Source organism: Sinohyriopsis cumingii, chromosome 2 (genome assembly GCF_028554795.1).
Source record: "Sinohyriopsis cumingii isolate HCF-2022 chromosome 2, ASM2855479v2, whole genome shotgun sequence".
Classification (NCBI taxonomy): Eukaryota; Metazoa; Mollusca; class Bivalvia; order Unionida; family Unionidae; genus Sinohyriopsis; species Sinohyriopsis cumingii.
Genome location: NC_142962.1, coordinates 7,821,522 through 7,834,326, shown reverse-complemented (window position 1 = coordinate 7,834,326; position 12,805 = coordinate 7,821,522). Strand labels below are relative to the sequence as shown.

General features: G+C 32.3%; 1 protein-coding gene across 1 annotated transcript in view; it reads left to right on the top strand.

The window, feature by feature from the left end:
* LOC149804306 (uncharacterized) overlaps positions 1 to 12,805 on the top strand; it is a 48,992-nt gene that overhangs the window by 21,573 nt on the left and 14,614 nt on the right. The window contains exon 6 of the mRNA XM_089938650.1: positions 1,786 to 2,132. Within this exon, the coding sequence (XP_089794776.1) occupies positions 1,786 to 2,132 (347 nt within the window). The remainder of the gene's footprint in view (positions 1 to 1,785; positions 2,133 to 12,805) is intronic.

Genomic DNA, 12,805 nt, shown 5'->3' with positions numbered 1-12,805 from the left:
TTTCTTGATTGTTGTATAATTGGCATTTAGGTAGGAAAGATAATTTATTGTTGAGACACATTGATTTAAATCTGACATAGCAGTAATTTTTTCCATGGCAACAACAGTTTCAACAGTGTGTATGGTTTGGGTTTAAATTTTACATTTGCAGTTCATATATCCTTTGATAGATTCTTATCATACTTGGAAAGGATCATTATGAAGCAAGGATAATTGATTCAGTGACATGCTGAATTGTCCATTGTGGTCAAAGTTACAATTATTGTTGAACTCACTATCGCCTTATATAAACGTTTGGATGAATTTTCTTCATTCTTTGGATGAATCATTATGAAATTATAACAATTCGTTCTGTGACTTAGTGGTCAGGGTCATATATTTTACAGCAGTGATTTGATTGTGGGCTCAGTATACAGGCCCCGGCCTTCATGTATTAAAATTTGGATGAATCCTTATGAAATTATAACAATTCGTTCTGTGACTTAGTGGTTAGGGTCATATATTTTACAGCAGTGATTTGATTGTGGGCTCAGTATACAGGCCCCGGCCTTCATGTATTAAAATTTGGATGAATCCTTATGAAATTATAACAATTCGTTCTGTGACTTAGTGGTCAGGGTCATATATTTTACAGCAGTGATTTGATTGTGGGCTCAGTATACAGGCAACGGCCTTCATGTATTAAAATTTGGATTGTTTTCTAAATGAATGTATAAAAGTTAAGTTGAAGAATATTCATTCATTACACTGTTATGAATATCAATATTATGTGTATTATTTTTATAATAATAGTTTATAAGGGTTATTTAGTTAATAATTTTTTTTATACTAATTTTCTATATGATCATAGGTTTGTACTGTAAAGAAGATGTATTCTTGTATTAAATGTGTAAGATTCATTCTTAAGTTTCAAGGTTCATGTGTACTATTGCCCAAGTAAACATCACATGTGTTGACTTCAGGGACATCAGTTCTTGACAAGCACTGACTTGATTTCTTATTGTTTGGAGTAAATGACCTAACCTTGTTTACTAGCTCAAATCATTCTGGAATGAATATGCAACCTTAGTTGTATTATGACTTAGTTATTTATATAAGAGATATTTATTCAAGAATTAAGTACTCTAGTATTAATATCAGTCTTGGAAGACATTTTAGTTGTGATTAATTGAGAGGATTCATTTAATTCATTTATTCATTCATTAGAAGTATATAGTGCTCAGATTATTCAGAAATACATAGCTGTTTCAAAAACTGAATTCATTTAAAGTCATTTCTGGATAATATCATTTTGATTTGTCAATACTGTTGGTACATCAGTACAGTAGTGAAGATTATTTGGAATATCACTGGAACTAATTTGGATTACTTGATACTTTTGGACTTAGAACATTTAGGACTATTTGGGATTTCATTCACCGTACTGTAAGTTATTTTTAATTTTTCACTTTGTATTTTAGTAATTTAAATTATATTTCAGTTTTACAAACTTGTTGGTTTTTGCTCTTTTTTTTGCTACTAGTTTTATACTATAGAGTTGTAACAACACATATTACCACAGATTTGTATCGGAAACTGTAGACTCTTCTCCATGGCATTGGAAAGGAAGATACTGAAATGTACAATAAAAGTTATCTCTCAACCTAGGTTGATAGTTTTCAGTTTCTCTTACCCAAGAGATCACATTATGCTGATCTCTGACATAGCAATAGAGCTAAATGTGAGTTGTATGAACTTGTAGGATCAACTTAAAATATATTAAATTGAACATGTTTTTTCATTCAGGAGGGTGATGATGATGATGATGATGAAGAAGAAGATGACGATGATGGTGATGATGATGAAGAGACAGAGAGTGAAGATGAAACCAACAGACATGAGGAACCTCAGCCTAAACCTCCACCCCAGTTTCAACCTCAGCCTTCTGTCAGCTCAGTCCATTCCCCACACATTGGGGAACATCCCTACCCACAGGCTGTTATGGCCACCACTCAGGGGTTTGTACCTCCACCACAGAGGTTTGGATCACCTCATCAGGAATTTGTTCCACAACCCCCACCTGGATTTGGTATAAATTTCATGAACATGTGTGCCAGTTCCATGGGCATGGGTGCCAACTCAAACAATATTGGGTGGGTATTGTCAGTCATAATGATACTTGCTTTACAGTGACAAATAAAGGACATTCATGTTTTCCAGGTAAATATTAGGAAATATTTCACAAGTGAGGTCAGAATGTTGTATTTGCATGTGTTATGATGCCACAAATGACAAGTGAAATATATCCTTGTGATCTAATTAAAAAATGTTGACTTTCTTTTTATTATATATTTTTTAAGCAAAACCATTGATTTTCATCAATTTTTTTTCTATTCTTTACCAATGTGTTTATTGGCTGCATTACGACATCAATGAAAAGACGTTACAAAATTCTACAATAATTTTAGAATTTTTACAAATGCACCTCGAAGATATAATGCTTCAGAATGTGTATTTTGTCAGAATTAATGACTGCTTTTATTGGAAAATTGAGAGATTTTTATTTTTGTTAACAAATTGCAGTTAATGATAAAGTAAGCATTGTTGGGGTGAGGATGCTGTAATAATATCACACAGCAGTCTTGTCAGAAAGATAGGATAGCATAAAACATTTTTAAACAAAGATTTTAATGATTGTGAGTGTACCTATATGGGTTTTAGTTCTTCATTTTTTGTATTTCTACATTAAAATGTTAGTTGTGTGGCCTTTGCAAGCTTGCAGTCTAGTTAGGAAACACATTGTACTCAAATTTTGATTCTGACTTTATTTCAGTTTACAATCAACACTCATCTGTTCCTGATTTTTCCATTGTTTCAAACATGATTATATTTGTGATTGGTGTCAGAATTGCTTCTTTAATACATTTTTTATACACTATTTTTAATTAAGCATATTTTTCTGAAAACTTGTACCATTTGTTGTAGGGTGTGACAGGTTGTTGTTGTTGTAGGGTTTAATGACATTTTTCAGCACACGAGAGGCTATACATAGCAGCCAGTATTAATGGTGGAGGAAGAACCCGGGAAAACCCCGGAAAGAACCACTGACCCACGAGAATATACTGGCAAGCTTTCTCACATACCTACATTGGTCAAGTCCAAGACTTGAACCCACGCAGACAGAGGTGAGATGGCAGTGATCCATAATGGAGACCGCTTTAGACCACTTGGCCACTCGGAGCCCCTGGGTGTAACAGGTATATGAGACTGTATGGTTGTCACGGAATATTAAATGAAAACTGATCATGTAAGTTCACTCAGTGACAATTTGCATGATTCAAGTGGAAAACATTTTTTTAGCAAGTTAGTACTTGTAACCTACTTTTTGTTGTTTGGAGTCCGTTTTCAGGCACCTCCTAATTGATTACATTAATGTATACTACAGTCTTGACATTTTACGATCTTTTTATCCCAATGGAGAGCAAGAAAGAGGAAGAAAAGGAGAGAGAAAAGGTGCAGAAGAAGGTGACAAATAAAATAGACCTAAATATGGACATACAAGTTTGAATAACATACATAAGCGCATATATATTTCCTAAATGGGAGGAGAAAGTGGTTCCAAAAGTGTTATCTCCACTGTTGTGATCACAGTTTTCTCTTACTGTTATATTTCAGTATCTAATTAGGAAATATATAACAAAATATCTGATTTTGCACAAAGCAATATTCATTGTTGAGTAAAAGAAAAGAAATGACCAGTCACTTCTTTTTGATGCAGAACTGAATGTGTTAAATGAGAATTTTGCAATTTTTTACCAGCACATTGTTGTATCCTACCCCAAGCATGACTTGTCCTAATGAATGTGCTCATTTTATCAAATGTTTAGTTTTTGTCTCGCCTAGCCTAAGGCAAACTGAAGTTATGATATGGTCTGTCATGTGTCATTATCATCCACTAGTCTACACATTTGTGGATTCTTTATTTCTAAACAGAGTTTTTGATAACTTTTGGTATCTAGGCTTCTGATATCAAGATCTCATGAGATGTTCATAGCCTGCAAATTCTATGAGGCTTGTGCTGTATGTAATTTTAACTGTAGTTCAGTCATTTTGAAAATTGAAAAATAGTCCCCAAAAAGTAGCTTTAAAATTCCACTTCATGCAGATAGTTTGTAATGTATGTTATAATCATGGTTGTAATGTATGTTATAATCATGGTTGTAATGTATGTTATAATCATGGTTGTAATGTATGTTATAATTATGGTTGTAATGTATGTTATAATCATGGTTGTAATGTATGTTATAATTGTGGTTGTAATGTATGTTATAATTGTGGTTGTAATGTATGTTATAATTATGGTTGTAATGTATGTTATAATTGTGGTTGTAATGTATGTTATAATTATGGCTGTAATGTATGTTATAATTGTGGTTGTAATGTATGTTATAATCATGGTTGTAATGTATGTTATAATCATGGTTGCAATGTATGTTATAATCATGGTTGTAATGTATGTTCTAATCATGGTTGTAATGTATGTTATAATCATGGTTGTAATGTATGTTATAATTGTGGTTGTAATGTATGTTATAATTGTGGTTGTAATGTATGTTATAATTATGGTTGTAATGTATGTTATAATCATGATTGTAATGTATGTTATAATCATGGCTGTAATGTATGTTATATTCATGGTTGTAATGTATGTTCTAATCATGGTTGTAATGTATGTTCTAATCATGGTTGTAATGTATGTTCTACTCATGGTTGTAATGTATGTTATGGTTGTAATGTATGTTATAATTGTGGTTGTAATGTATGTTATAATCATGGTTGTAATGTATGTTATAATTATGGTTGTAATGTATGTTCTACTCATGGTTGTAATGTATGTTATAATCATGGTTGTAATGTATGTTATATTCATGGCTGTAATGTATGTTATAATCATGATTGTAATGTATGTTATAATCATGGTTGTAATGTATGTTCTAATCATGGTTGTAATGTATGTTATAATCATGGTTGTAATGTATGTTCTAATCATGGTTGTAATGTATGTTATAATGATGGTTGTAATGTATGTTATAATCATGATTGTAATGTATGTCCTACTCATGGTTGTAATGTATGTTATATTCATGGTTGTAATGTATCTTCTAATCATGGTTGTAATGTATGTTATAATCATGGTTGTAATGTATGTTATAATTGTGGTTGTAATGTATGTTATATTCTTGGTTGTAATGTATGTTATAATCATGGTTGTAATGTATGTTATAATCATGGTTGTAATGTATGTTATAATCATGGTTGTAATGTATGTTATAATTATGGTTGTAATGTATGTTATAATCATGGTTGTAATGTATGTTATAATCATGATTGTAATGTATGTTATATTCATGGCTGTAATGTATGTTATAATCATGATTGTAATGTATGTTATAATCATGGTTGTAATGTATGTTATAATCATGGTTGTAATGTATGTTCTAATCATGGTTGTAATGTATGTTATAATGATGGTTGTAATGTATGTTATAATCATGATTGTAATGTATGTCCTACTCATGGTTGTAATGTATGTTATATTCATGGTTGTAATGTATCTTCTAATCATGGTTGTAATGTATGTTATAATCATGGTTGTAATGTATGTTATAATTGTGGTTGTAATGTATGTTATAATTGTGGTTGTAATGTATGTTATAATTATGGTTGTAATGTATGTTATAATCATGATTGTAATGTATGTTATAATCATGGCTGTAATGTATGTTATATTCATGGTTGTAATGTATGTTCTAATCATGGTTGTAATGTATGTTCTACTCATGGTTGTAATGTATGTTCTACTCATGGTTGTAATGTATGTTATGGTTGTAATGTATGTTATAATTGTGGTTGTAATGTATGTTATAATCATGGTTGTAATGTATGTTATAATTATGGTTGTAATGTATGTTCTACTCATGGTTGTAATGTATGTTATAATTGTGGTTGTAATGTATGTTATATTCATGGCTGTAATGTATGTTCTAATCATGGTTGTAATGTATGTTCTGCTCATGGTTGTAATGTATGTTATAATCATGGTTGTAATGTATGTTATATTCATGGTTGTAATGTATGTTCTACTCATGGTTGTAATGTATGTTATAATCATGGTTGTAATGTATGTTATAATCATGATTGTAATGTATGTTATATTCATGGTTGTAATGTATGTTATAATCATGATTGTAATGTATGTTCTAATCATGGTTGTAATGTATGTTATAATCATGGTTGTAATGTATGTTATAATCATGGTTGTAATGTATGTTGTAATTGTGGTTGTAATGTATGTTATAATCATGGTTGTAATGTATGTTCTGCTCATGGTTGTAATGTATGTTCTAATCATGGTTGTAATGTATGTTCTAATCATGGTTGTAATGTATGTTCTGCTCATGGTTGTAATGTATGTTATATTCATGGTTGTAATGTATGTTATAATTGTGGTTGTAATGTGTGTTCTACTCATGGTTGTAATGTATGTTCTAATCATGGTTGTAATGTATGTTCTACTCATGGTTGTAATGTATGTTATAATCATGGTTGTAATGTATGTTATATTCATGGTTGTAATGTATGTTATAATTGTGGTTGTAATGTATGTTATAATCATGGTTGTAATGTATGTTCTAATCATGGTTGTAATGTATGTTATAATTATGGTTGTAATGTATGTTATAATCATGGTTGTAATGTATGTTCTAATCATGGTTGTAATGTATGTTATAATCATGGTTGTAATGTATGTTCTAATCATGGTTGTAATGTATGTTATAATGATGGTTGTAATGTATGTTATAATCATGATTGTAATGTATGTCCTACTCATGGTTGTAATGTATGTTATATTCATGGTTGTAATGTATCTTCTAATCATGGTTGTAATGTATGTTATAATCATGGTTGTAATGTATGTTATAATTGTGGTTGTAATGTATGTTATATTCTTGGTTGTAATGTATGTTATAATCATGGTTGTAATGTATGTTATAATCATGGTTGAGCAAATCCCATAGCTTGTCGTCCTGGACTTCACATTTTCAAAGTTGGAAAAGTTTAATTTTCCAAAATTCAGACTAGAGCTCATTTTCACTTTATCTACTGTTTTTTCTGGCTGTTCATGCCTTCTAGGCATACTGGATGCTTAAATCAAACTCCATTTATTCATTCACATCCTATGATACTACAAAAAGTGGTCATTGATAACTGTCACAGGTGCAAGATTTATATTACTGCTTATTGGACTAAATCACCAAATTATCAGCCTATATTACACTTCAAACCAAAAAATGCAATATAATTACTTAGCTGTGGTTTAAAGAACCTTTGTTTATCTGTATTGTTTACTCAACACAGCAGATTACACTTGGATTTAAATCTTCAGAGTAAGTTCAATGAAAGGCATTTATCAGCATAAGTGTCAGTTTCCTTTTGGAACTGATTCAATAAAAGTAGAGTCCATTTTAATGAGGATCGACTTAAGCCTGTGGTATTATGTTTGAAGTGAAACAATTACACTGAAGCAGCAGTTTTTGTTTGCATTTAAATGACAAAATATATGTTATGATCACTTTTGCTGAAGAAGTTGGCAAATCAGGTGATCTTTCTATTTGGATAAATTGAATTTACTAAATTATTTAAATGAGGTGATCTTTCTATTTGGATAAATTGAATTTGCTAAATTATTTTTGCAAGTGAATTTTCTGAAATCAATTCCAAAAGTGGTTGAAATATTTTTTCAGTCATAAAAAAATATTTTCTTGGCCTTTATAAAAGTCACAAAGATGCAAATTTGATACTTTCGTCAATCCTTCATTCAAGTGACAGCTTTCGTTACAAATTTGAATAATGAGTGACATTCACATATATTAATGACTAATCTTGTATCTGACTGGCTAGGCTTGTTACCAATCTAGATGCCATATTTAATTTCTGAGCAGAGTTTAATCAAACTTGGAATGAAAGCTAATATCTTAAAGATCTCAAACAGGTTTGATTATGAGCAAGATTTATATATATTGTAAGAAGTCCTTGCATGTATTTGACAAAGCTTATTTGCACTCATGAAGCTTTATTCTGAATAGATTTTGATTACTTAGGCTTATATCAGTATCTGAGATGAGTTTGGTTCTGAGCAGCATGAAAACTTATCTATAAGTTAATATTGCATTTCATTAGATGGGCTTGCTACCACTCAGTAAGCCATTTTAAAATCTGTTTCTGATCATACTTGGTAAGCTTAAGATATTGGACAATTTTATTATGAGATCTATTCATATTTGTATGGTAGTCTGAGTTTTAGAAGTTGTTACCACTTGGGGGGGGGGGGGCGGGGCTGTGCTTTTTTAACAAAATTTATTAAAACTTGGTATATTGGTTTATATAAAATTAAGTTCTTGGATGAGCTCAATGAGGAGTACCATATCCGTGCATATTTATCAGATTATCAGGCCTTTGATTTGCTGAGGTCGTTATCACTATGGAGTACCATCCATGCATATTTATCAGATTGTCAGGCCTTTGATTTGCTGAGGTTGTTATCACTATGGTGTACCATCCATGCATATTTATCAGATTATCAGGCCTTTGATTTGCTGAGGTCGTTATCACTATGGAGCACCATCCATGCATATTTATCAGATTATCAGGCCTTTGATTTGCTGAGGTCGTTATGACTATGGAGTACCATCCATGCATATTTATCAGATTATCAGGCCTTTGATTTGCTGAGGTCGTTATCACTATGGAGTACCATCCATGCATATTTATCAGATTATCAGGCCTTTGATTTGCTGAGGTCGTTATCACTATGGAGTACCATCCATGCATATTTATCAGATTATCAGGCCTTTGATTTGCTGAGGTCGTTATCACTATGGAGTACCATCCATGCATATTTATCAGATTATCAGACCTTTGATTTGCTGAGGTTGTTATCACTATGGAGTACCATCCATGCATATTTATCAGATTATCAGGCCTTTGATTTGCTGAGGTCGTTATCACTATGGAGTACCATCCATGCATATTTATCAGATTATCAGACTGATTTGCTCTGGTTGTTATCACTATGGAGGCCTTATTTCTTTTCAGATTTTGATAAAATTTAGATGTAAGTTTTTTATCTTTAAGGCTTGAATAAGTGTGGATTAACTGAAGATGTTGTCAGTGGACAATGGTAAAATAAGCTGACATGCTACACAGCTCATGATGATCTGCACATATAATTTAGGCATCTAATTGGCTGAGCTTGTTACCTCTCTTCATACCGTGTTTCTGATAAGATTTTGATTGTAAACTCTGTTCATAAAGGTCTTTAATGAGTTTCATGATCAATGATATTCATGCATATTAATGAGGAGTTCTTGCATTGCTGACTTAATTTTTCAATAAAATTTGATCAGACTTTGTATCATCATGATCTTGGGTGGGCTCAGTGATGAGCTCTTGGGTGGGCTCTGTTATGAGCTTTTGGGTGGGCTCAGTGATGAGCTCTTGAGTGGGCTCTGTGATGAGCTCTTGGGTGGGCTCAGTGATGAGCTCTTGGGTGGGCTTAGTGATGAGTGTTTGGGTGAGCTCAGTGATGAGCAGTATCTATCCATGTGAATAATAAAGGGATTTCAGTTATTTGTTGAGCATGTCAAAACTCAAGATGGCATGTATCTGATCGGATTTTGATCACACTTGTATGTAGCCTCATATCATCAAGATGTCAGACTATGTTGACTATTATCAAGAATTATGCTTACTAATGATGTATTTTGGCATCTGATGATTTTTTTTACCATTTTAATCAGATTTTGATACTTGGTATGTAAGCTTATATTGTCAAGATCTCAGTTGAGTTTGATTTTTTGATTATGAATGACACATGCCAGCACATTATGAAATCAGAACTTCAGTGCATAAAGTTAATTTTATGTCAGTAGTGCAATACCTGTCACAACTGCATTTTGTATTTTCTGGGATGAAAAATACCCACGGCCATATAAAAAAAATTTATAATTATTTTTGGGTTGTGAATTTCTTTAGTCCAGAACTGAAAGAAAGACAGACCCAATCTGTCCACTCATGTCATAGTCATATTTGTTTGGATTACATCTTTGTTAAGTTGAATTCATTCATGCTGTAGGAAATATTTTCTTCTGTCAAAGATATGTTCTGGTATTTTAAATACGTTTCCTAGTAGCTGCATTGTTTACACATTCAATCCATCGTATATTTATTTATTGTTCAAGCTGTCTTGTGAGTTTTTAGGCATTGTTGTTCCTTGGTGTTGGCAGTGCCCTTTGTTACCATTTCCCATCAGTGATAGGAAAACCATTATTGTTCCTAAATTTAACATATTTCAATCATTTTGTTTGTTTCCAGACTTCTTGGTCAGGTATAGTCTCCCCATTTATCTCCAGGATTATTTTTGGTAGACCTCTGTTTTTGTGTACACATATTTTTGAAAATACCCAGTTTGATGATTCATTGACTAAATTTTATATGTTGAATTTTACACTCTCTTAGGTGGTCTAGCCCTCTGATTGCATTCTACCCATTATTATTCATTACCATATTATAATATTTTGCTGGTTTCACACCAAGCTCATTGTCATAAATACTATATGGGCAGGTAAAGCATTACTAGGTTTAGGTTATGCTTGACTACAGGTTTCATGTGAGTCATATACTACAATCAACACCTTTGATTATGGTTTCAAGTTTTCATAATTTTCTTTCTGCAGCAATATGTTGCAGAAGGGCATAAAAACGCCCTTTACACTATGGACCCCAACTGCCTTGACTTTACTATTTTCAATATACAGATGTGTGTCCCTTCTGTTTTTAGTTGGATGAGGTATCTGACCTTGCAGAAAGTAGATGAACTTATAAGGGGAGTAGGAAAAGCCCTTTTTTTCCCTCCTTCTGTCTAGAGTATACAAGATCCTTCTTGGAGTTCCTTCGGACTTGGCAGAAAAAAAACACCAAGATCCCAGGAGGATATGGGATCCTCCTCTTAGCACTTAGTGGAGAACATTCCTCAATCAAAGAAGGATATGGGAATATTTTTCTCTGCAGAGAAATGTAATTGCCCTTGGATCCCTGATAACATTTGGAATCATTGAGTGCCTGTTAGGGTTCAGTCCAGTCTAGGCCCTCTGCAAGTTTCCCCCTCCCTGAGCAGCCTTTAGCCAAATGATGGCGACAGTCAGATTGAGTTACCCTGAAAGGGGAGAGCAACCATCTTGTTATATAGGCTTGGTGAAGGAGGGCACCTCCCTCTATTCAGAGTAGCCTTAGTTGTAATTTTCTATAGAAATAATAGGTGAGTGTATGCTCCAACCAAGAAAAAACTTGGTTGTAGTTATGAAAAAAATCAGTCAGGTTAAAACACTGACCAGTTATTGGATGTCAGCATTTTGCAGTAAAACCTAAAGACCTTTGTAAATCACATATTTTCATCCAGCTGTGAATTTATTTCATTTTTTTATAATTCTCATTCTGGAGCACTGTTCTGGAAAATGTTGACCAATTATACATTGTGTGAGCATCATGAAATAATTTAATGGAATTTTAAAAATCATGTTTACTATGTCATCGTTTTGGTAATATTTTTTTTTCAAAATGGTGGAATTGTATTGCATATCTTCGGAGTAGTATGTTTTATATGAACACTGAATTAGAGATACTGCAGTTTAAAAGAAATAATTGTGGGGAGCCAAATTTCCTGAATATCATTCTTGCTGGGAACCATGAATTTATGTAAAGACCGGCTGAAATATTAGCCAGATGTGATGAATAAGGCCCCTTCCCCTTTTTGATAGCAACATTCCTAGAGATCAGTCAAAGTTTTTTTGTTAAATCAACATCATTACTAGAATCTGGTAATAAATGATTAGATTTTACAGGTTTGTTTTATTTTGATCCTTTAGAAAATGGAATTATTAAACATTTTTTATAGTTTCAGTGCATGTATATGTATATGGTATCTGGTAGCTGTAATTGATTAAGTTTTGATTATATGAGGAGGGCTGAAAAAAAAGGAGTGATTCAATTGTCTTTCAATTTAGTTATCATTTTAGCACATTGATAGGCTCTGAACACATCATATGTTGATGCTGCCTCTGATTGTGTTGAGCAAGTAGCAGCTGGTCATGTGTTTTTTTCACAGCGATGACATTTTCCAGATTTATGAGGATATAAGTTGAATTTTACCACACTTAAGCCACTTTTTTAAAATATGGGCAGGATAAAGTAATTGATGGCTAGTGCTTTAAGTAAGCGATCATATGAATGTACTTGATTAACCAATTAACTTAGTGTCGGCTACATGGGTTCCCCTTCACGTTGATCACTCAGACAAAATCATGGTGTTAGTGATTGATCTTTAGAGGCATTTGATTTATGCTCATACAATTTGGTAATATTATTGTAATTATTTAAACCAGCACTGTTGTTTTCGACATAATTTTATTCTTTTGTATTCTGTATTTTGGGTTTGTGCAGAAGTTAATCCACATAACTAAATTCCTTCAAATATGTAAACTTTCACAAGAATTTAATTACCCACAAATATGTCTTGTTTTTAAACAAAAAAAAAAAAATTTGAGACCCCCAGAAATACATAAAACCAAAGTATTTGTTTTCCCAAACACAAGATCACAGAAAGTGTCCAATCCAGTGATCATAAAATATGGCTATGATGAGCACAGTTGTATAACCTTGATGCTTGAAAACAGTGTTAATAAGTACATCAAATATTTTTCTTTTTTCA